The following is a 23,843-nucleotide window of genomic DNA, read 5'->3' on the forward strand; positions in this document are numbered from 1 at the left end:
CAGACAATTTTGACATACTTTTTTTCCACAATGGTAAAACCAATATTAGGTACATAATTCATGACAAATAAACATGTAAAAGGGGTTGATGATATAAAACAGCTCTGTATCAAAGGCAGTGTAGAGTAAGCAGACCTGCTTCTGTTCACTCTGAAGATGAAGCTACTTTAAGAAAACTCTCAGAGTCCCAGAGCTTCTTTCTTCACGCTGCAACCCAGCAGGACATTTCCAGCATCCACACACTCTGACACACACGGTGCTAAAAACACAAAACAGATATTAAAATAATGATTGTGGGAGGAAAGCTGTAGAATGAAACAGTTTTTTAAAGCTGTTATTTTATCTGTTACAATCATTGCTAGTACCATTGTGAGCACAGAGCCACGAGGCAGCCTTCATAGCCAGAAGCTCCCACTCGTCCTTTGCATCCATCTTGAAACCATGAAGCCAGATCAGAGCCAGAATGGTGGCCCACACTTCACTGCTGGTCTAATTCCCCAAATCAAAATCAATCAAATAAACCAGACAGAACACACATTTTACTTTCTACAACCAGTAATATTACATATGTTTGTGTACTTCTATGTCACACGGGGTCACCAAGGTGGGCAGCTCTGCATATTTGATTTGGCAGATTATTACACTGGATGCTCTTCCTGATGAAATCCCAAACTGTGATGTCATAAATGCTCTAAAATAATGTGCTGACATGTTTTTACAACAACTGATGAGGAAAATAATTTCTGCTGCCGTGTGGTTTCTGGATAATATCAGACGCTGGTGCAGCTCAGTGGGAGGTTAGGAGTGTGATTACCACCAGTGTTTTAGCTTCTGATATGCAGATGTTTATTCTCAGGCTGTGAGGCAGGCCTACGTTTAGTTTGACTTCATTTTATTTGTTTTATGGTGTGTTTTTAATTATATCATGTGTTTTTGTTCAAATTATAGAATCAAATCTGTTTTATCTCACATCATCATTTTGTGTTAATATTTAAATTGACAGCAGTGCACCTTTTCAGGCTTTGACTTTTCCACCTCCTCGTTGGTCTGTCCCAGTGCAGCAGCCAGAGCTGGATCAAGCAGCCAGCAGCCAGACGCCTCCTGCAGGGAGACTAACTGCAGCAAAGGGTCTCTGGGTGGCTGCTCAGGCACAGCAGCTGGAAAATCTAAGATGCAATAAAAACAAAACCCGATTATGGTGCTAGATGACAAACAGAACTCTACATGATAACTCAGTGCATAAAACACCGCACTGTAAACTATGCAACAGATAAATATTGTTTTTCACTTGAAAATTACATCTTAAAAATGTAATCATTACATAAGAGCTCCACATCAAACACATTAATCACATCATCTTTGTAGTGAAATAGCTGATGACTCATTAAACGTTTCCATGCAATTTATCCACAGTGAAAAATATTCACTTTGCTGGATCTGAAAATCACGATTTCCGAGATCAGACGAGATCGGGCGTGTTCAGGGTGGTGTGGCCGTAAGCGTAGACATTGAGGGCTAGCAGGAGGGACTATGTGCTTACCTGCTGCTCTCTGGCAGGTAGCTCCATGCCCTCCTGGGTTTTAAATGCACCTTAGAACACACATGCATCAACACTACAATGAGCGGGTGGAGGGAGGTTTGGAGTCTTCTCTCACCCCCGTTCTCTGCGGCCTGCTGGAGCGGGGGGGCTAGGAGGAGGAGTTGGCCGTCCGACTGCGGTCTGGAGTGTGGGGCCTCCCTGCTGCTGCGGAGTCGGGGCGGTCTGCCTCTCCCCACCGCAGGGAAAAGGGTAACACCACCTGGGTCTGGGTGCAGTTCCCCCCTTCAGGGGCAAGGGTACCTAGACCCGGTTTGTAGAGTACGCTTGGGGAGTGTGATCGTGTGTACAGCGTCTCTTTATGTCTGTCTCCACGTTGGTTGAGTGTGGAGTAAGTGTATATGAGAGCATGAGGGTGGGAATGGATGTTTGTGTCTGTGTGTGCCTGTATGTCTGTCTATATGTCAGGTTGGGTGTCAGGCGCCACCTCTCTGGGGACATCTCAGGCCCTCCAAGGTTTGGAGGCCTATCTCCCCCCACCACCACTTCCCCTGCCAGTGGCGGACTCCCTCAGACATCAGTGCGTTGGTGGTTCTTTGTGTCTGGGGATGGGTGTCCAGGTACACACCGGCTCACTCCTTGGCGGCCGCTTATCGGGGCCTCTGGATGTCTGGAGTTTTGATCTCCTCCATACCTGCTTCATGCCCTGAAGGACGGGGCTGTGGCCCCCCCACACCCTCTAGCAGATCATTACATCAAGGAACTTTTTAAAAAAACAAGCGCGTCCATGCTCACAGGTGTACACACGGGTGATCACACCCACAAACTACACCCTTTTTGGCTCCTACCTCAAAGCACACTGTGTTCTGCTGATCTTACGTGCTGCACAATAATGTTTAATATTTAGTATTTACTGTCATATTCCCATATATCATTGTGATGTTGTTTATTCTATTACTCTTGTTCTCTTCTGCTTGTTTTCTTTTGTCTTTCTCAACAGGTGATCCAGGTGATCGATAGATGCATTTTCTTTTCTTTTTCTGCCCATTCTGTTGGGTTTTGTTTTTTGCCCTTCTCCCCTGTCCCTCTTCTCAGCTGTTTCTCTTTCCCTCTTTCTTTCTCCCCTTCTTTCCCCCAGTCAAGTCTGTCCCGTATTCAGCAAGTGAAAATAAAATAAACAATAAAAGGTGAATCAAATGGACCATTACGGCAAGGCTGGGATGGTCAATTTGGTAAAGTAAATCCGTTGGGCATCTTTCTTTGCCTTTAGACAATAATTCTGATGGCAAAAGAGCCAAACGGGACAGGCAAGAAAAGAAAAAAAAGAAAATCACGTGTTCATTTCATTAGACACTAGCAATACTATTAAACTGGACCTTATCATTCTCATATAGCACTAAATGTGAAACTGAGTCATATCATAACAATCTATATATCGTTAGCTTCATAGCATAAGTGCCTAAGTCATTTGACTAAGTCAATGACTTAGGCACTTATGCTATGAAGCTAACGATATGTAATATGTGTTTGCCTGAATCTTCCAGCACAAACAGAAAGAGGAGCTGTTGTCTGAGTATCAATGCAAATACACACCAGAAATCGTTCAGTAAAGACAAATTTAATAAATGAAATCTGGTGAGAGGGCCTTTGATGTTTCTCTTTGGATCATCCTTCCATCCATTTCTTCAGATTGGAGCCATCCCAGCTGTTATGGGGCCAGAGGCAGGAGTACAACCTGGACAGGTCAGTCTAACACAGAGAAACAGACAACTATTCACACTCACATTCAACCTAACTGCATCTCTCTGGACTGTGGGATGAAGCTGGAGTACCTGGAGGGAACCACAAAGGCGCCAGGACTGTCTTCTCTCAGGTGACGGCCGTTCACGCTGCTCTGAAGACCCTCAGTTGTCTTTGGATCATCCTGTTGTTTGTCTCCCAGTGTCGTTGCTGCTCTTCTCCTTTCAAAGACAAACACCAAATAACACCAAATGAGAGTGAATCACTTCAGAACAACGGGAACACTCCTGGTTATTGTGAGCAAACGTCATAACAAGATGAATATATTTACCATTTTACTGAGGGAACATCTTCTGTGTGGAGTTTCTTCTCATCTTGGCTCTTTTTCCTGACATTTAGAAACAAGAGGCAGAAAAGAAAGAATAAAAGTTAAAACCTCAACGATTTTTTAATGTTTGGGATATTTTAGAAACAACCGTAAACACTATTTACTACTTACCACTTTGTTCATTCTTGCTGACGTTCACTCTCCTCATCTTCTCTCTAAAGGACAAATGACAGTAAAGAGGGAATCGTTTTAGTAACTTTATCAACCAGGTGAGCAGAATTTTAGATATTTATCAATATTCTGATTAAAAGCAGAGTGAATACTTATCTTTTTACGAGAAAGGGTTCAATCCGTCCTGTCTTAGGTCTTAATGTCACCTTGTCTCCTCTCTGTTTTCTCTGAAAAACAAAAGACAAATGGGAAGAAAAAAATTAGTAAATGATTTCAGCAACTAGAGGAAGTGTTCACTGAGGAGGAGCTGTCATAATAATATAAAATCAATATGTACTTATCTTTTTTTTAATGAGAGTTTACAGAGCACGCTGGCTTCGCTCCTCCCTCCGCTCCTCTCTGAAAGTTACCTGGATAAAGGATAATAACAATTAATAGCATCATCAAAACAGACAAACCTGAAAGAATTGCTGATCAGAGTTGTGACAGAGTCGCAGGTTAGATGGATGTATACTTATCTTTCACAATGAGAGCGTTTGCATCTTCCTTTAGAGAGAAGATGAGGAGAGTGAACGTCAGCAAGAATGAACAAAGTGGTAAGTAGTAAATAGTGTTTACGGTTGTTTCTAAAATATCCCAAACATTAAAAAATCGTTGAGGTTTTAACTTTTATTCTTTCTTTTCTGCCTCTTGTTTCTAAATGTCAGGAAAAAGAGCCAAGATGAGAAGAAACTCCACACAGAAGATGTTCCCTCAGTAAAATGGTAAATATATGTGTACTTTGTACTTTAAATGTGTAAAATGAGTTCTTATCTTTTTTTTGTGAGAGGGCCTTTAATGTTTCTCTTTGGATCATCCTTCCATCCATTTCTTCAGCTTATCTAATTCAAGATTGGAGCCATCCCAGCTGTTATGGGGCCAGAGGCAGGAGTACAACCTGGACAGGTCAGTCTAACACAGAGAAACAGACAACTATTCACACTCACATTCAACCTAACTGCATCTCTCTGGACTGTGGGATGAAGCTGGAGTACCTGGAGGGAACCACAAAGGCGCCAGGACTGTCTTGCTCTCAGGTGACGGCCGTTCACGCTGCTCTGAAGACCCTCAGTTGTCTTTGGATCAAATAACACCAAATGAGAGTGAATCACTTCAGAAACACAGGAACACTCCTGGTTATTGTGAGCAAACGTCATAACAAGATGAATATATTTACCATTTTACTGAGGGAAAATCTTCTGTGTGGAGTTTCTTCGCAGCGTGACTCTTTTTCCTGACTTTTAGAAACAAGAGGCAGAAAAGAAAGAATAAAAGTTAAAACCTCGACGATTTTCAAATATTTTAGGACATTATTTTAGAAACAACCTTAAGCACTATTTACTACTTACCACTTTGTTCAGGCTTGCTGACGTTCGACATGCTTCACTGTATATTATAATCTCAAGCGCTTCCTTGCTGGACTCGGGCTCCGGATGCTGCTCTCTTCCTCCGGAGCCTTCCTCTTAGCACGCTTTGCCGACATATTTAGAAAACGGCAGAGCACCGAAGTGAGAACTCTGCCGTCCGCGCTGTAGTCTGTTATTCTCCAGCGGTTCGTCATCTCAGTGTCCTCTGTTCGGTAAACAGTGGAGATGACTCTGGTGACGAGGAGGCCGTCGACAGTCAAGGTGCCGACACGGTTCCTCCGATCTGCCTTCAGCACAGCAAGATCCGCTTTCTCTGGAAGAACTGGAGTCAGGAAGCGTGGATGAGAGCTGGAGCCCGCAGGCGGCAGCATCATGCCAGCTGGTGAGTCCGTAGGAGGAGAAGGAGTGGTGTTCTCTCTCTGGCTCTGCCTCACATGGACAAATGGTGTCGTCACCTGGTCCCGATGGAACAATCCTTTAAAAGGTATGTAAGGAAAGTCCTTGGACCCCGTCACCAGGTTATGGTAAAGAGTGAGGACCAGGTGGGACATGGAGTCCAGTTGGCTGCTGCTCAGTTCACGGTTCCTCAAGTTAATGACGACCATCTGAGGAGCAGTGATTGGACTCACCAGCTCAGCTACGAGAAAGCAAAGCATGCGTGTACGTTAATCATGTGATCACACAAACTAAAGCCTGAATTTAAATTGTCCAGACATGGCTTTACATCATCATAAGCTCTTCCACACACAAACAGTAAGAAGCTCCCAGCAGAACTCATTGTTTATGAAAGCCTTCACCTTTTTTGGTAAAAGTTTTCATGCAGTGTAAGGCTGCATGGACTTTCACTGAGGTTTTAATACGCATTCACATTAAGGAGTAATATCTTCATATTAGTTGAGCATCGATATTTTGAGAATAAAGCAGCTACATTTAGGTGAGAAACCTCCCACCTCCTTATTGCAGGCACACACTGTTTCAATCTCAAACTCATCCAGCGACTCTGTGAACTTTTAAAACTCCATTCTCCAGCTTTATAAAATTCACAATCTATGAAACTTTCACGTATAACTCAGCGCCAGCAGCCCAAACATGTCAACTCAAACCCTCTACATGCAAAAACGGCCGCGCGCTGACGTCAGCGTCCTCCAATGCCTTACGTCGTTTCCAGGGCGCGTGCATTCAATTGTTTTTTTTCCAGCGATTTAAAAAAAAACATGGCGCCATCTTTATAGTGTACTGGCACATGTTAAAATTGATGTTACTCAAGTATGAAACATCTCATCCTAAATGTTAACACTCATGAAGTCCTACTTCCAAACAATAAAAGACAAAAATCTAAGTTGTATTTGTTTGCTAGCACTCTGACATATTAGCCTGCTGTACTCACCATAGCGTTGATCTAACACCTCGTCAATGAAAAGGGAGAACAGGTGCATCTCGCGACTGAAGTTTGTAGAAGTCATTTTGCAAATCCTTCTTGAAGATTTTCAAACGTTGGCTGTAGTTTGAAAAATCCGAGTTTTCACAGCACTAGTGGGAAAAAGCTCCTGTTTGCGCTCAAACGTGAAACCCGAATTCCAATTTTGCCTCCTGCTTTTATACCTGCACTCAAACACGTCATCATCACCATGACTCCCAGTGCCACCGAAAATCAATTTTATTTATTTAAAATAAAGTTCGTCTAATTATCATAGCTTTTTCAAAAATATATATATTTCTCATTTTATTTTACTCTTTTATTCATCCTTTATAAAAAATATGTTGCCAAACTTTGTCGTTTTAATTCTTTAAAAAAATCATTAATTCACCAGTTTACAAAAATGAAGATCGATATCTGAAATTTAAATTAATAAATAAATAATTACAATTGATAGTGGATTTTTAGCATTAAAGAATAGTTTTTCAATGCGCTTTAAATGTTATCAGAGCCGATATTGTGCCAAAAAGTGATCGCAGTCCAAAAAGTGATTTATGGTACTGAAACGTTTGTTTGTGTCATGACATTTGTAAACAGTTGATGTTTAAGGTGCAGTTCACGTGGAAGCCAGAGGAGGGTGGTGTTGTGCGCATAATACAAAGTGATGGCGAAACCTAAAAGACGGTGTCATGTCTGCTCCCTGAAGCAATCTCATAACAGTTTCAATCTATTTCAACCCAGTTAGCACATTTCTGTTATGAAGTTTAATAATTTTTGGCAGTAAACTTTTAAATCCTTTTATTATGAATATCACGTTTTCAGATTTTCAAGAGAGACCAGACCAATAGGGCAGCAGAAATCATAAAAATAAATAAATAAATAAGAGTTTTATAAAGATTAAAACAGTAAAAAAAAAAGAGAGAGAGACTGGAATGATTATGATGTATAACACAGAATATGTACAATAACAGAGTTATAAACACGAAAACACGTGATACTTTTTATTTCATCTATAACCTCTGTGTAAATTTTGTTGATTGCAAAGTGTTTATGAATATGTTTTTAAAAGCTGGTTATCTGACTGTCAGTTAATAGCAATTAAAAAGAAAGCTGATTTTTATTATTCCTAAATGGAAAAAGTCCATTATGAATTTTTGTTATGAATTTCATTTATCAATCCACCTCCTCACTGCTCTTTCCCGGTGCAGCAGCCAGAGCTGGATCAAGCAGCCAGATGGCTTCTGGAGGAAGACTAACTGCAACAAAGGGTCTCTGGGAGGCTGCTCAGGCACAGCAGCTGAAAAATCAAAGATGAAATAAAAACTGGACCTGATCATGGTGCTGCATGAGACAAAAAGTCTAGATGATAAACCAGTGTATGAATTGGTAACACTGCTTATGATGATCATGTTTAGATGGAAACTAGCGAGCTAACTTACTGCAAACCTCTAACTCAGTTAAATTGAATAAACTCTGTTTTCTTGGATGCCTGGATGTTAAACTTAATTGTTAAACCCGGTAAAACAGCAACGCTGATCATTTTATTAAAGATGAAAGAAGTTAGACCGTTTTTAGCTCTCAGTGATCCCTCAGTGTTCGTTTGACTTTGGGACCTGAAATATGGCAGCTTTTCACTTACACATTTTTGAACCACTCATTCATAGAAATAGTTTCCAGTCAAAGATCTGGACAGATCCACCAAGTTCACAGTAGTTTTTCAATTTTCTGCAGCGCAGAAAAAAAACCCCTGAAAACATCACTCCTCTGAAGTAACACATTGTGATTCATGTACAAACAACACACAATTATTGTAGATTCTTCAAAGCCTCCTTATATTCAACACTTGGGCAGGTGGTGTTATACATGCCCTCACAGCACCGGCACATCAATCACCCTATTTTCACCTTGTCACCTTCATTAAGCTGCTCTCTTTCTACAGAAGGCCCACCGCATGCATGGGGGGGGGGGGGATACCGTGGGCCAGGGCTGTGGCATCTAACGTCTGGTTGTCAGTGTCCTTTGGAAAAGCAAGTGATTGTCCTAAAATCAGATGTTCCAGCAGATTGATCTAGTTTGCCAACAACATGAGAGGCTGCTCCTACCTGTCCTGGTGAGCTGGGCATAAATCAGTGACCTCTGACCCTGGAAAAGTGTTGTGATTAGTGGAGAGAGGACAGTGACAGACACTTCCTTTGGTAAATCCAATATGACTGAGATGTCGACCACAGTCAGCTGCAGAGCAAACTGCAGCGACTGCATCACCTGAAAAATAATGAAAAACCCTGAAAAAATATACATTTATGTTTTTGGAATTTATGTCTTCTGTTCAAATACTAATATCATCTTGCCTTTTCATGATAATTGTTATGACTCATTGTCTTACTTTTGGTTGCATCCTGTCAGTCCCTGTGATGAACTGAGCGTGACCTCCTCCTTGGCCATCCCATTGATGAGAGCAGAGCTGGCCCCTTCCCCAATCCCAAAAGAGAAACACCTGCAATACAACAGCTGTTTTTAAGACACACAGGTTTGGTACGCAGAGAACCTGAATTCTCAATCACTTCTTTGGTGCTCCCCACCTCTCCATCAGTAAAGACAAACAGCAAGAGAGGAGAGTTTTTTCACCTACACAAGCAAAAGCTCAACTCTTTGGCAGGTATACAAGTATGCTTTCAGTAATCTGTTTTAGCAAGTAAATCAAACATAACCTGGAGTTTTGCAGAATCATCCAAAGGCAACATGGTGTTTTACAGTGATATCACTTTAAGTCACTGAGATCACATGAATACAACTCACGGGAAGATGTGTTCACAACGAGACCCCAAACTGTAAAATGTTTGAATAGCAGCCCATTGGTAAACTCTTCAACAGGAGCAGAGGACTGTCCTGAAGGGAAGAGGGAAAGATGGTGAGGCCACTGTGTGAGAGGAACGATTTGAGGAAATATTTTGTAACTCTAACACCACTTTATGAATACTCTGGCACTGCTGGTGCGAGTATTACTCATATTTTCAGATTGATTCACTACCAACACAAACTCTCCACATGAAGCCATTGAACACATCAGAGACATGAAAAGGACAGAAAAATGTCAAGTTTACAGTTTCTAATATATTCCAATACAATTAAATTCCAGGTTGAAGAACTGGGATCTTGAATTTTTATTTGCAAACTAATGACTTCACTTATTTTTCACTCACCCGGCTCAGCAGAGGCCTGTCCTGCCTCCACCACAGCAGTGGGCTGGTGGGCGTCTTTGTAATAAATCAGCAGTTCAACATCTCTGTCAAACTTGTGTCCTGCAGCCAGCTTGACCTGCACACCACAAACACATTCATATTTATTCCTCAGGAAGAAGTAACAACCACACACAGCAGACACATCAGCACTCTACCTACCGTGGCCTGGGTTTGATCAGTGTTGAGGTACTGCAGAGGGTCCAGGGAGCAGTTGGACTCTACTTTATGGATTGGACGAGGAGAGGAGACAGAAGAAACATCACTGGACAACCAAAACTATTTTACAGCTATTTTAGTTTAAAACCATAAAAAGTGACAGAAAAGGAATATGTTTGTTTTTGTAAATATGCTCTTGACTTTTATGATCTATGGATGGTATAATGACAAATATCAGTATAATGAGGAAAACATCATTTTTGCCTCTCTTTTTTTTTAAAACAAACCTTTAAAGTGATATAAGATTTTATGTCAGCGCAAGTTAGTGAGTGTTAAGTAATTATAAACCTCTTTATGATCTAACTTTTTGGAAAAAATAAGGGAAACTCCACATAACATTTTCTTAATTAGTTAAAACCATTTACTGATATAAAGTCATGACGTTTGGCCAGCTTGAAGATGGAGAGAAAGACACTCTTTTTTTATTAATCCTTTATTTATCCAGGTAAAAAAAATCTCATTGAGATTAAAAATCTCATTTCCAAGAGAGACCTGGCATCATGGCAACAAAAGTCACATACCACATAACATTTAAAACAAATACAATATCCCATACCAACATGTGTAAAATATACAATAACACATTAAAAACAATCACACTGAGTAAAAGAGCTGTTCTCTCGTTCCTTTAAGACAGACTTAAACTCTCCCAAGGTAACCAATTCTAATAATTTGAGTTCCTTCTGCAGATTATTCCAGGAAGCAGGGGCAGCGTATTTAAAACCTTTTTCCCCAATTCTGTTCTGATTTTTGGGACAATCAATTGTATGATTTTGTTCGAACGAAGGCTGTATTGGTTGTGGTCTTTCTCGAATTGATGAGATTCTAGATTGGTTTTGGTGTTTCTGTGTGAAATCAGTAAAAACATGAACATAATCGCCATCTAGTGGCAGAGAAAAGGAATTAAAACACTTTGTGAATGAGCTGCCACAGCAGTGGTCCAATCTTCTACTGCGTCAGGAGTATTCAGACAATTTTGACATACTTTTTTTCCACAATGGTAAAACCAATATTAGGTACATAATTCATGACAAATAAACATGTAAAAGGGGTTGATGATATAAAACAGCTCTGTATCAAAGGCAGTGTGGAGTAAGCAGACCTGCTTCTGTTCACTCTGAAGATGAAGCTACTTTAAGAAAACCCTCAGAGTCCCAGAGCTTCTTTCTTCACGCTGCAACCCAGCAGGACATTTCCAGCATCCACACACTCTGACACACACGGTGCTAAAAACACAAAACAGATATTAAAATAATGATTGTGGGAGAAAAGCTGTAGAATGAAACAGTTTTTTAAAGCTGTTATTTTATCTGTTACAATCATTGCTAGTACCATTGTGAGCACAGAGCCACGAGGCAGCCTTCATAGCCAGAAGCTCCCACTCGTCCTTTGCATCCATCTTGAAACCATGAAGCCAGATCAGAGCCAGAATGGTGGCCCACACTTCACTGCTGGTCTAATTCCCCAAATCAAAATCAATCAAATAAACCAGACAGAACACACATTTTACTTTCTACAACCAGTAATATTACATATGTTTGTGTACTTCTTTGTCACACGGGGTCACCAAGGTGGGCAGCTCTGCATATTTGATTTGGCAGATTATTACACTGGATGCTCTTCCTGATGAAATCCCAAACTGTGATGTCATAAATGCTCTAAAATAATGTGCTGACATGTTTTTACAACAACTGATGAGGAAAATAATTTCTGCTGCCGTGTGGTTTCTGGATAATATCAGACGCTGGTGCAGCTCAGTGGGAGGTTAGGAGTGTGATTACCACCAGTGTTTTTGCTTCTGATATGCAGATGTTTATTCTCAGGCTGTGAGGCAGGCCTACGTTTAGTTTGACTTCATTTTATATGTTTTATGGTGTGTTTTTAATTATATCATGTGTTTTTGTTCAAATTATAGAATCAAATCTGTTTTATCTCACATCATCATTTTGTGTTAATATTTAAATTGACAGCAGTGCATCTTTTCAGGCTTTGACTTTTCCACCTCCTCGTTGGTCTGTCCCAGTGCAGCAGCCAGAGCTGGATCAAGCAGCCAGCAGCCAGACGCCTCCTGCAGGGAGACTAACTGCAGCAAAGGGTCTCTGGGTGGCTGCTCAGGCACAGCAGCTGGAAAATCTAAGATGCAATAAAAACAAAACCCGATTATGGTGCTAGATGACAAACAGAACTCTACATGATAACTCAGTGCATAAAACACCGCACTGTAAACTATGCAACAGATAAATATTATGTTTTTCACTTGAAAATTACATCTTAAAAATGTAATCATTACATAAGAGCTCCACATCAAACACATTAATCACATCATCTTTGTAGTGAAATAGCTGATGACTCATTAAACGTTTCCATGCAATTTATCCACAGTGAAAAATATTCACTTTGCTGGATCTGAAAATCACGATTTCCGAGATCAGACGAGATCGGGCGTGTTCAGGGTGGTGTGGCCGTAAGCGTAGACATTGAGGGCTAGCAGGAGGGACTATGTGCTTACCTGCTGCTCTCTGGCAGGTAGCTCCATGCCCTCCTGGGTTTTAAATGCACCTTAGAACACACATGCATCAACACTACAATGAGCGGGTGGAGGGAGGTTTGGAGTCTTCTCTCACCCCCGTTCTCTGCGGCCCGCTGGAGCGGGGGGGCTAGGAGGAGGAGTTGGCCGTCCGACTGCGGTCTGGAGTGTGGGGCCTCCCTGCTGCTGCGGAGTCGGGGCGGTCTGCCTCTCCCCACCGCAGGGAAAAGGGTAACACCACCTGGGTCTGGGTGCAGTTCCCCCCTTCAGGGGCAAGGGTACCTAGACCCGGTTTGTAGAGTACGCTTGGGGAGTGTGATCGTGTGTACAGCGTCTCTTTATGTCTGTCTCCACGTTGGTTGAGTGTGGAGTAAGTGTATATGAGAGCATGAGGGTGGGAATGGATGTTTGTGTCTGTGTGTGCCTGTATGTCTGTGTCTATATGTCAGGTTGGGTGTCAGGCGCCACCTCTCTGGGGACATCTCAGGCCCTCCAAGGTTTGGAGGCCTATCTCCCCCCACCACCACTTCCCCTGCCAGTGGCGGACTCCCTCAGACATCAGTGCGTTGGTGGTTCTTTGTGTCTGGGGATGGGCGTCCAGGTACACACCGGCTCACTCCTTGGCGGCCGCTTATCGGGGCCTCTGGATGTCTGGAGTTTTGATCTCCTCCATACCTGCTTCATGCCCTGAAGGACGGGGCTGTGGCCCCCCCACACCCTCTAGCAGATCATTACATCAAGGAACTTTTTAAAAAAACAAGCGCGTCCATGCTCACAGGTGTACACACGGGTGATCACACCCACAAACTACACCCTTTTTGGCTCCTACCTCAAAGCACACTGTGTTCTGCTGATCTTACGTGCTGCACAATAATGTTTAATATTTAGTATTTACTGTCATATTCCCATATATCATTGTGATGTTGTTTATTCTATTACTCTTGTTCTCTTCTGCTTGTTTTCTTTTTTCTTTCTCAACAGGTGATTGATAGATGCATTTTCTCTTCTTTTTCTGCCCATTCTGTTGGGTTTTGTTTTTTGCCCTTCTCCCCTGTCCCTCTTCTCAGCTGTTTCTCTTTCTTTCTCCCCTTCTTTCCCCCAGTCAAGTCTGTCCCGTATTCAGCAAGTGAAAATAAAATAAACAATAAAAGGTGAATCAAATGGACCATTACGGCAAGGCTGGGATGGTCAATTTGGTAAAGTAAATCCGTTGGGCATCTTTCTTTGCCTTTAGACAACAATTCTGATGGCAAAAGAGCCAAACGGGACAGGCAAGAAAAGAAAAAAAAGAAAATCACGTGTTCATTTCATTAGACACTAGCAATACTATTAAACTGGACCTTATCATTCTCATATAGCACTAAATGTGAAACTGAGTCATATCATAACAATCTATATATGTAATATGTGTTTGCCTGAATCTTCCAGCACAAACAGAAAGAGGAGCTGTTGTCTGAGTATCAATGCAAATACACACCAGAAATCGTTCAGTAAAGACAAATTTAATAAATGAAAGCTGGTGAGAGGGCCTTTGATGTTTCTCTTTGGATCATCCTTCCATCCATTTCTTCAGCCTATCCAATTCAAGATTGGAGCCATCCCAGCTGTTATGGGGCCAGAGGCAGGAGTACAACCTGGACAGGTCAGTCTAACACAGAGAAACAGACAACTATTCACACTCACATTCAACCTAACTGCATCTCTCTGGACTGTGGGATGAAGCTGGAGTACCTGGAGGGAACCACAAAGGCGCCAGGACTGTCTTGCTCTCAGGTGACGGCCGTTCACGCTGCTCTGAAGACCCTCAGTTGTCTTTGGATCATCCTGTTGTTTGTCTCCCAGTGTCGTTGCTGCTCTTCTCCTTTCAAAGACAAACACCAAATAACACCAAATGAGAGTGAATCACTTCAGAACAACGGGAACACTCCTGGTTATTGTGAGCAAACGTCATAACAAGATGAATATATTTACCATTTTACTGAGGGAACATCTTCTGTGTGGAGTTTCTTCTCATCTTGGCTCTTTTTCCTGACATTTAGAAACAAGAGGCAGAAAAGAAAGAATAAAAGTTAAAACCTCAACGATTTTTTAATGTTTGGGATATTTTAGAAACAACCGTAAACACTATTTACTACTTACCACTTTGTTCATTCTTGCTGACGTTCACTCTCCTCATCTTCTCTCTAAAGGACAAATGACAGTAAAGAGGGAATCGTTTTAGTAACTTTATCAACCAGGTGAGCAGAATTTTAGATATTTATCAATATTCTGATTAAAAGCAGAGTGAATACTTATCTTTTTACGAGAAAGGGTTCAATCCGTCCTGTCTTAGGTCTTAATGTCACCTTGTCTCCTCTCTGTTTTCTCTGAAAAACAAAAGACAAATGGGAAGAAAAAAATTAGTAAATGATTTCAGCAACTAGAGGAAGTGTTCACTGAGGAGGAGCTGTCATAATTATATAAAATCAATATGTACTTATCTTTTTTTTAATGAGAGTTTACAGAGCACGCTGGCTTCGCTCCTCCCTCCGCTCCTCTCTGAAAGTTACCTGGATAAAGGATAATAACAATTAATAGCATCATCAAAACAGACAAACCTGAAAGAATTGCTGATCAGAGTTGTGACAGAGTCGCAGGTTAGATGGATGTATACTTATCTTTCACAATGAGAGCGTTTGCATCTTCCTTTAGAGAGAAGATGAGGAGAGTGAACGTCAGCAAGAATGAACAAAGTGGTAAGTAGTAAATAGTGTTTATGGTTGTTTCTAAAATATCCCAAACATTAAAAAATCGTTGAGGTTTTAACTTTTATTCTTTCTTTTCTGCCTCTTGTTTCTAAATGTCAGGAAAAAGAGCCAAGATGAGAAGAAACTCCACACAGAAGATGTTCCCTCAGTAAAATGGTAAATATATGTGTACTTTGTACTTTAAATGTGTAAAATGAGTTCTTATCTTTTTTTTGTGAGAGGGCCTTTAATGTTTCTCTTTGGATCATCCTTCCATCCATTTCTTCAGCTTATCCAATTCAAGATTGGAGCCATCCCAGCTGTTATGGGGCCAGATGCAGGAGTACAACTTGGACAGGTCAGTCTAACACAGAGAAACAGACAACTATTCACGCTCACATTCAACCTAACTGCATCTCTCTGGACTGTGGGATGAAGCTGGAGTACCTGGAGGGAACCACAAAGGCGCCAGGACTGTCTTGCTCTCAGGTGACGGCCGTTCACGCTGCTCTGAAGACCCTCAGTTGTCTTTGGATGAAATAACACCAAATGAGAGTAAATCACTTCAGAAACACAGGAACACTCCTGGTTATTGTGAGCAAACGTCATAACAAGATGAATATATTTACCATTTTACTGAGGGAAAATCTTCTGTGTGGAGTTTCTTCGCAGCGTGACTCTTTTTCCTGACTTTTAGAAACAAGAGGCAGAAAAGAAAGAATAAAAGTTAAAACCTCGACGATTTTCAAATATTTTAGGACATTATTTTAGAAACAACCTTAAGCACTATTTACTACTTACCACTTTGTTCAGGCTTGCTGACGTTCGACATGCTTCACTGTATATTATAATCTCAAGCGCTTCCTTGCTGGACTCGGGCTCCGGATGCTGCTCTCTTCCTCCGGAGCCTTCCTCTTAGCACGCTTTGCCGACATATTTAGAAAACGGCAGAGCACCGAAGTGAGAACTCTGCCGTCCGCGCTGTAGTCTGTTATTCTCCAGCGGTTCGTCATCTCAGTGTCCTCTGTTCGGTAAACAGTGGAGATGACTCTGGTGACGAGGAGGCCGTCGACAGTCAAGGTGCCGACACGGTTCCTCCGATCTGCCTTCAGCACAGCAAGATCCGCTTTCTCTGGAAGAACTGGAGTCAGGAAGCGTGGATGAGAGCTGGAGCCCGCAGGCGGCAGCATCATGCCAGCTGGTGAGTCCGTAGGAGGAGAAGGAGTGGTGTTCTCTCTCTGGCTCTGCCTCACATGGACAAATGGTGTCGTCACCTGGTCCCGATGGAACAATCCTTTAAAAGGTATGTAAGGAAAGTCCTTGGACCCCGTCACCAGGTTATGGTAAAGAGTGAGGACCAGGTGGGACATGGAGTCCAGTTGGCTGCTGCTCAGTTCACGGTTCCTCAAGTTAATGACGACCATCTGAGGAGCAGTGATTGGACTCACCAGCTCAGCTACGAGAAAGCAAAGCATGCGTGTACGTTAATCATGTGATCACACAAACTAAAGCCTGAATTTAAATTGTCCAGACATGGCTTTACATCATCATAAGCTCTTCCACACACAAACAGTAAGAAGCTCCCAGCAGAACTCATTGTTTATGAAAGCCTTCACCTTTTTTGGTAAAAGTTTTCATGCAGTGTAAGGCTGCATGGACTTTCACTGAGGTTTTAATACGCATTCACATTAAGGAGTAATATCTTCATATTAGTTGAGCATCGATATTTTGAGAATAAAGCAGCTACATTTAGGTGAGAAACCTCCCACCTCCTTATTGCAGGCACACACTGTTTCAATCTCAAACTCATCCAGCGACTCTGTGAACTTTTAAAACTCCATTCTCCAGCTTTATAAAATTCACAATCTATGAAACTTTCACGTATAACTCAGCGCCAGCAGCCCAAACATGTCAACTCAAACCCTCTACATGCAAAAACGGCCGCGCGCTGACGTCAGCGTCCTCCAATGCCTTACGTCGTTTCCAGGGCGCGTGCATTCAATTGTTTTTTTTTCCAGCGATTTAAAAAAAAACATGGCGCCATCTTTATAGTGTACTGGCACATGTTAAAATTGATGTTACTCAAGTATGAAACATCTCATCCTAAACGTTAACACTCATGAAGTCCTACTTCCAAACAATAAAAGACAAAAATCTAAGTTGTATTTGTTTGCTAGCACTCTGACATATTAGCCTGCTGTACTCACCATAGCGTTGATCTAACACCTCGTCAATGAAAAGGGAGAACAGGTGCATCTCGCGACTGAAGTTTGTAGAAGTCATTTTGCAAATCCTTCTTGAAGATTTTCAAACGTTGGCTGTAGTTTGAAAAATCCGAGTTTTCACAGCACTAGTGGGAAAAAGCTCCTGTTTGCGCTCAAACGTGAAACCCGAATTCCAATTTTGCCTCCTGCTTTTATACCTGCACTCAAACACGTCATCATCACCATGACTCCCAGTGCCACCGAAAATCAATTTTATTTATTTAAAATAAAGTTCGTCTAATTATCATAGCTTTTTCAAAAATATATATATTTCTCATTTTATTTTACTGTTTTATTCATCCTTTATAAAAAATATGTTGCCAAACTTTGTCGTTTTAATTCTTTAAAAAAATCATTAATTCACCAGTTTACAAAAATGAAGATCGATATCTGAAATTTAAATTAATAAATAAATAATTACAATTGATAATGGATTTTTAGCATTAAAGAATAGTTTTTCAATGCGCTTTAAATGTTATCAGAGCCGATATTGTGCCAAAAAGTGATCGCAGTCCAAAAAGTGATTTACGGTATTGAAACGTTTGTTTGTGTCATGACATTTGTAAACAGTTGATGTTTAAGGTGCAGTTCACGTGGAAGCCAGAGGAGGGTGGTGTTGTGCGCATAATACAAAGTGATGGCGAAACCTAAAAGACGGTGTCATGTCTGCTCCCTGAAGCAATCTCATAACAGTTTCAATCTATTTCAACCCAGTTAGCACATTTCTGTTATGAAGTTTAATAATTTTTGGCAGTAAACTTTTAAATCCTTTTATTATGAATATCACGTTTTCAGATTTTCAAGAGAGACCAGACCAATAGGGCAGCAGAAATCATAAAAATAAATAAATAAGAGTTTTATAAAGATTAAAACAGTAAAAAAAAAAAGAGAGAGACTGGAATGATTATGATGTATAACACAGAATATGTACAATAACAGAGTTATAAACACGAAAACACGTGATACTTTTTATTTCATCTATAACCTCTGTGTAAATTTTGTTGATTGCAAAGTGTTTATGAATATGTTTTTAAAAGCTGGTTATCTGACTGTCAGTTAATAGCAATTAAAAAGAAAGCTGATTTTTATTATTCCTAAATGGAAAAAGTCCATTATGAATTTTTGTTATGAATTTCATTTATCAATCCACCTCCTCACTGCTCTTTCCCGGTGCAGCAGCCAGAGCTGGATCAAGCAGCCAGATGGCTTCTGGAGGAAGACTAACTGCAACAAAGGGTCTCTGGGAGGCTGCTCAGGCACAGCAGCTGAAAAATCAAAGATGAAATAAAAACTGGACCTGATCATGGTGCTGCATGAGACAAAAAGTCTAGATGATAAACCAGTGTATGAATTGGTAACACTGCTTATGATGATCATGTTTAGATGGAAACTAGCGAGCTAACTTACTGCAAACCTCTAACTCAGTTAAATTGAATAAACTCTGTTTTCTTGGATGCCTGGATGTTAAACTTAATTGTTAAACCCGGTAAAACAGCAACGCTGATCATTTTATTAAAGATGAAAGAAGTTAGACCGTTTTTAGCTCTCAGTGATCCCTCAGTGTTCGTTTGACTTTGGGACCTGAAATATGGCAGCTTTTCACTTACACATTTTTGAACCACTCATTCATAGAAATAGTTTCCAGTCAAAGATCTGGACAGATCCACCAAGTTCACAGTAGTTCTTCAATTTTCTGCAGCGCAGAAAAAAACCCCCTGAAAACATCACTCCTCTGAAGTAACACATTGTGATTCATGTACAAACAACACACAATTATTGTAGATTCTTCAAAGCCTCCTTATATTCAACACTTGGGCAGGTGGTGTTATACATGCCCTCACAGCACCGGCACATCAATCACCCTATTTTCACCTTGTCACCTTCATTAAGCTGCTCTCTTTCTACAGAAGACCCACCGCATGCATGGGGGGGGGGGGGGGGGGGGGGGGGGATACCGTGGGCCAGGGCTGTGGCATCTAACGTCTGGTTGTCAGTGTCCTTTGGAAAAGCAAGTGATTGTCCTAAAATCAGATGTTCCAGCAGATTGATCTAGTTTGCCAACAACATGAGAGGCTGCTCCTACCTGTCCTGGTGAGCTGGGCATAAATCAGTGACCTCTGACCCTGGAAAAGTGTTGTGATTAGTGGAGAGAGGACAGTGACAGACACTTCCTTTGGTAAATCCAATATGACTGAGATGTCGACCACAGTCAGCTGCAGAGCAAACTGCAGCGACTGCATCACCTGAAAAATAATGAAAAACCCTGAAAAAATATACATTTATGTTTTTGGAATTTATGTCTTCTGTTCAAATACTAATATCATCTTGCCTTTTCATGATAATTGTTATGACTCATTGTCTTACTTTTGGTTGCATCCTGTCAGTCCCTGTGATGAACTGAGCGTGACCTCCTCCTTGGCCATCCCATTGATGAGAGCAGAGCTGGCCCCTTCCCCAATCCCAAAAGAGAAACACCTGCAATACAACAGCTGTTTTTAAGACACACAGGTTTGGTACGCAGAGAACCTGAATTCTCAATCACTTCTTTGGTGCTCCCCACCTCTCCTCAGTAAAGACAAACAGCAAGAGAGGAGAGTTTTTTCATCTACACAAGCAAAAGCTCAACTCTTTGGCAGGTATACAAGTATGCTTTCAGTAATCTGTTTTAGCAAGTAAATCAAACATAACCTGGAGTTTTGCAGAAGCATCCAAAGGCAACATGGTGTTTTACAGTGATATCACTTTAAGTCACTGAGATCACATGAATACAACTCATGGGAAGATGTGTTCACAACGAGACCCCAAACTGTAAAATGTTTGAATAGCAGCCCATTGGTAAACTCTTCAACAGGAGCAGAGGACTGTCCTGAAGGGAAGAGGGAAAGATGGTGAGGCCACTGTGTGAGAGGAACGATTTGAGGAAATATTTTGTAACTCTAACACCACTTTATGAATACTCTGGCACTGCTGGTGCGAGTATTACTCAAATTTTCAGATTGATTCACTACCAACACAAACTCTCCACATGAAGCCATTGAACACATCAGAGACATGAAAAGGACAGAAAAATGTCAAGTTTACAGTTTCTAATATATTCCAATACAATTAAATTCCAGGTTGAAGAACTGGGATCTTGAATTTTTATTTGCAAACTAATGACTTCACTTATTTTTCACTCACCCGGCTCAGCAGAGGCCTGTCCTGCCTCCACCACAGCAGTGGGCTGGTGGGCGTCTTTGTAATAAATCAGCAGTTCAACATCTCTGTCAAACTTGTGTCCTGCAGCCAGCTTGACCTGCACACCACAAACACATTCATATTTATTCATCAGTAACAAGTAACAACCACACGCAGCAGACACATCAGCACTCTACCTACCGTGGCCTGGGTTTGATCAGTGTTGAGGTACTGCAGAGGGTCCAGGGAGCAGTTGGACTCTACTTTATGGATTGGACGAGGAGAGGAGACAGAAGAAACATCACTGGACAACCAAAACTATTTTACAGCTATTTTAGTTTAAAACCATAAAAAGTGACAGAAAAGGAATATGTTTGTTTTTGTAAATATGCTCTTGACTTTTATGATCTATGGATGGTATAATGACAAATATCAGTATAATGAGGAAAACATCATTTTTGCCTCTCTTTTTTTAAAACAAACCTTTAAAGTGATATAAGATTTTATGTCAGCGCAAGTTAGTGAGTGTTAAGTAATTATAAACCTCTTTATGATCTAACTTTTTGGAAAAAATAAGGGAAACTCCACATAACATTTTCTTAATTAGTTAAAACTATTTACTGATATAAAGTCATGACATTTGGCCAGCTTGAAGATGGAGAGAAAGACACTCTTTTTATTAATCCTTTATTTATCCAGGTAAAAAAAATCTCATTGAGATTAAAAATCTCATTTCCAAGAGAGACCTGGCATCATGGCAACAAAAGTCACATACCACATAACATTTAAAACAAATACAATATCCCATACCAACATGTGTAAAATATACAATAACACATTAAAAACAATCACACTGAGTAAAAGAGCTGTTCTCTCGTTCCTTTAAGACAGACTTAAACTCTCCCAAGGTAACCAATTCTAATAATTTGAGTTCCTTCTGCAGATTATTCCAGGAAGCAGGGGCAGCGTATTTAAAACCTTTTTCCCCAATTCTGTTCTGATTTTTGGGACAATCAATTGTATGATTTTGTTCGAACGAAGGCTGTATTGGTTGTGGTCTTTCTCGAATTGATGAGATTCTAGATTGGTTTTGGTGTTTCTGTGTGAAATCAGTAAAAACATGAACATAATCGCCATCTAGTGGCAGAGAAAAGGAATTAAAACACTTTGTGAATGAGCTGCCACAGCAGTGGTCCAATCTTCTACTGTGTTAGGAGTATTCAGACAATTTTGACATACTTTTTTTCCACAATGGTAAAACCAATATTAGGTACATAATTCATGACAAATAAACATGTAAAAGGGGTTGATGATATAAAACAGCTCTGTATCAAAGGCAGTGTGGAGTAAGCAGACCTGCTTCTGTTCACTCTGAAGATGAAGCTACTTTAAGAAAACTCTCAGAGTCCCAGAGCTTCTTTCTTCACGCTGCAACCCAGCAGGACATTTCCAGCATCCACACACTCTGACACACACGGTGATAAAAACACAAAACAGATATTAAAATAATGATTGTGGGAGGAAAGCTGTAGAATGAAACAGTTTTTTAAAGCTGTTATTTTATCTGTTACAATCATTGCTAGTACCATTGTGAGCACAGAGCCACGAGGCAGCCTTCATAGCCAGAAGCTCCCACTCGTCCTTTGCATCCATCTTGAAACCATGAAGCCAGATCAGAGCCAGAATGGTGGCCCACACTTCACTGCTGGTCTAATTCCCCAAATCAAAATCAATCAAATAAACCAGACAGAACACACATTTTACTTTCTACAACCAGTAATATTACATATGTTTGTGTACTTCTTTGTCACACGGGGTCACCAAGGTGGGCAGCTCTGCATATTTGATTTGGCAGATTATTACACTGGATGCTCTTCCTGATGAAATCCCAAACTGTGATGTCATAAATGCTCTAAAATAATGTGCTGACATGTTTTTACAACAACTGATGAGGAAAATAATTTCTGCTGCCGTGTGGTTTCTGGATAATATCAGACGCTGGTGCAGCTCAGTGGGAGGTTAGGAGTGTGATTACCACCAGTGTTTTTGCTTCTGATATGCAGATGTTTATTCTCAGGCTGTGAGGCAGGCCTACGTTTAGTTTGACTTCATTTTATTTGTTTTATGGTGTGTTTTTAATTATATCATGTGTTTTTGTTCAAATTATAGAATCAAATCTGTTTTATCTCACATCATCATTTTGTGTTAATATTTAAATTGACAGCAGTGCACCTTTTCAGGCTTTGACTTTTCCACCTCCTCGTTGGTCTGTCCCAGTGCAGCAGCCAGAGCTGGATCAAGCAGCCAGCAGCCAGACGCCTCCTGCAGGGAGACTAACTGCAGCAAAGGGTCTCTGGGTGGCTGCTCAGGCACAGCAGCTGGAAAATCTAAGATGCAATAAAAACAAAACCCGATTATGGTGCTAGATGACAAACAGAACTCTACATGATAACTCAGTGCATAAAACACCGCACTGTAAACTATGCAACAGATAAATATTATGTTTTTCACTTGAAAATTACATCTTAAAAATGTAATCATTACATAAGAGCTCCACATCAAACACATTAATCACATCATCTTTGTAGTGAAATAGCTGATGACTCATTAAACGTTTCCATGCAATTTATCCACAGTGAAAAATATTCACTTTGCTGGATCTGAAAATCACGATTTCCGAGATCAGACGAGATCGGGCGTGTTCAGGGTGGTGTGGCCGTAAGCGTAGACATTGAGGGCTAGCAGGAGGGACTATGCGCTTACCTGCTGCTCTCTGGCAGGTAGCTCCATGCCCTCCTGGGTTTTAAATGCACCTTAGAACACACATGCATCAACACTACAATGAGCGGGTGGAGGGAGGTTTGGAGTCTTCTCTCACCCCCGTTCTCTGCGGCCTGCTGGAGCGGGGGGGCTAGGAGGAGGAGTTGGCCGTCCGACTGCGGTCTGGAGTGTGGGGCCTCCCTGCTGCTGCGGAGTCGGGGCGGTCTGCCTCTCCCCACCGCAGGGAAAAGGGTAACACCACCTGGGTCTGGGTGCAGTTCCCCCCTCCAGGGGCAAGGGTACCTAGACCCGGTTTGTAGAGTACGCTTGGGGAG

At 41.2% G+C, this 23,843-nt stretch overlaps 3 protein-coding genes and 4 long non-coding RNA genes across 7 annotated transcripts; all 7 read right to left on the reverse strand.

The window, feature by feature from the left end:
• Positions 1-3,232: 3,232 nt before the first annotated feature.
• Positions 3,233-4,065, reverse strand: LOC146653738 (uncharacterized). Its single transcript, XR_014907172.1, has 4 exons — positions 3,777-4,065; positions 3,609-3,665; positions 3,370-3,498; positions 3,233-3,286 (listed from the first exon to the last, which is right to left on the reverse strand). It is a non-coding gene; the product is annotated as an uncharacterized LOC146653738 (long non-coding RNA).
• A 951-nt stretch (positions 4,066-5,016) lies between these two features.
• On the reverse strand, positions 5,017-6,618 carry LOC146653739 (uncharacterized). The gene is made up of 3 exons (XM_085380656.1): positions 6,570-6,618; positions 5,165-5,819; positions 5,017-5,053 (listed from the first exon to the last, which is right to left on the reverse strand). Exons 1-2 carry the CDS (start codon positions 6,616-6,618, stop codon positions 5,209-5,211), a joined length of 660 nt encoding a protein of 219 aa, XP_085236782.1. The 3' UTR covers positions 5,017-5,053; positions 5,165-5,208.
• Positions 6,619-8,709: 2,091 nt separating this feature from the next.
• Positions 8,710-10,433, reverse strand: LOC146653740 (von Willebrand factor A domain-containing protein 5A-like). Its single transcript, XM_085380657.1, has 6 exons — positions 10,420-10,433; positions 9,998-10,100; positions 9,800-9,914; positions 9,396-9,485; positions 8,983-9,093; positions 8,710-8,861 (listed from the first exon to the last, which is right to left on the reverse strand). The coding sequence occupies exons 1-5, from the start codon at positions 10,431-10,433 to the stop codon at positions 8,999-9,001; spliced, it is 417 nt and encodes a 138-aa protein (XP_085236783.1). The 3' UTR covers positions 8,710-8,861; positions 8,983-8,998.
• A 623-nt stretch (positions 10,434-11,056) lies between these two features.
• LOC146653741 (uncharacterized) lies at positions 11,057-12,210 on the reverse strand. Its single transcript, XR_014907297.1, has 3 exons — positions 12,057-12,210; positions 11,387-11,510; positions 11,057-11,280 (listed from the first exon to the last, which is right to left on the reverse strand). It is a non-coding gene; the product is annotated as an uncharacterized LOC146653741 (long non-coding RNA).
• A 1,677-nt stretch (positions 12,211-13,887) lies between these two features.
• Positions 13,888-15,115, reverse strand: LOC146653742 (uncharacterized). The gene is made up of 4 exons (XR_014907298.1): positions 14,721-15,115; positions 14,553-14,609; positions 14,313-14,442; positions 13,888-14,229 (listed from the first exon to the last, which is right to left on the reverse strand). It is a non-coding gene; the product is annotated as an uncharacterized LOC146653742 (long non-coding RNA).
• Positions 15,116-15,788: 673 nt separating this feature from the next.
• On the reverse strand, positions 15,789-17,563 carry LOC146653743 (uncharacterized). The gene is made up of 4 exons (XM_085380658.1): positions 17,515-17,563; positions 16,109-16,763; positions 15,937-15,997; positions 15,789-15,835 (listed from the first exon to the last, which is right to left on the reverse strand). The coding sequence occupies exons 1-2, from the start codon at positions 17,561-17,563 to the stop codon at positions 16,153-16,155; spliced, it is 660 nt and encodes a 219-aa protein (XP_085236784.1). The 3' UTR covers positions 15,789-15,835; positions 15,937-15,997; positions 16,109-16,152.
• Positions 17,564-21,520: 3,957 nt separating this feature from the next.
• Positions 21,521-23,162, reverse strand: LOC146653744 (uncharacterized). The gene is made up of 3 exons (XR_014907299.1): positions 22,981-23,162; positions 22,335-22,458; positions 21,521-22,213 (listed from the first exon to the last, which is right to left on the reverse strand). It is a non-coding gene; the product is annotated as an uncharacterized LOC146653744 (long non-coding RNA).
• Positions 23,163-23,843: the final 681 nt, after the last annotated feature.

The sequence above is a fragment of the Rhamphochromis longiceps genome, linkage group LG14, assembly GCF_057381845.1.
Source record: "Rhamphochromis longiceps isolate RC_006_pf linkage group LG14, R_longiceps_female_GT1.1, whole genome shotgun sequence".
In the NCBI taxonomy this organism is placed as follows: domain Eukaryota; kingdom Metazoa; phylum Chordata; class Actinopteri; order Cichliformes; family Cichlidae; genus Rhamphochromis; species Rhamphochromis longiceps.

Bases quoted from the DNA above. Each gene is read 5' to 3' on its own strand.
- LOC146653739 (XM_085380656.1), bottom strand. From the start codon at position 6,618: ATGCACCTGTTCTCCCTTTTCATTGACGAGGTGTTAGATCAACGCTAT. The intron at 5,820-6,569 runs GTGAGTACAGCA...GCTTTCTCGTAG, and splicing joins GGTGTTAGATCAACGCTATG to CTGAGCTGGTGAGTCCAATC.
- LOC146653740 (XM_085380657.1), bottom strand. The intron at 9,486-9,799 runs GTGAGTGAAAAA...TCTTCCCTTCAG, and splicing joins ACAGGCCTCTGCTGAGCCGG to GACAGTCCTCTGCTCCTGTT. The intron at 9,094-9,395 runs GTGAGTTGTATT...GTTGTATTGCAG, and splicing joins CGTTGTGAACACATCTTCCC to GTGTTTCTCTTTTGGGATTG.
- LOC146653743 (XM_085380658.1), bottom strand. From the start codon at position 17,563: ATGCACCTGTTCTCCCTTTTCATTGACGAGGTGTTAGATCAACGCTAT. The intron at 16,764-17,514 runs GTGAGTACAGCA...GCTTTCTCGTAG, and splicing joins GGTGTTAGATCAACGCTATG to CTGAGCTGGTGAGTCCAATC.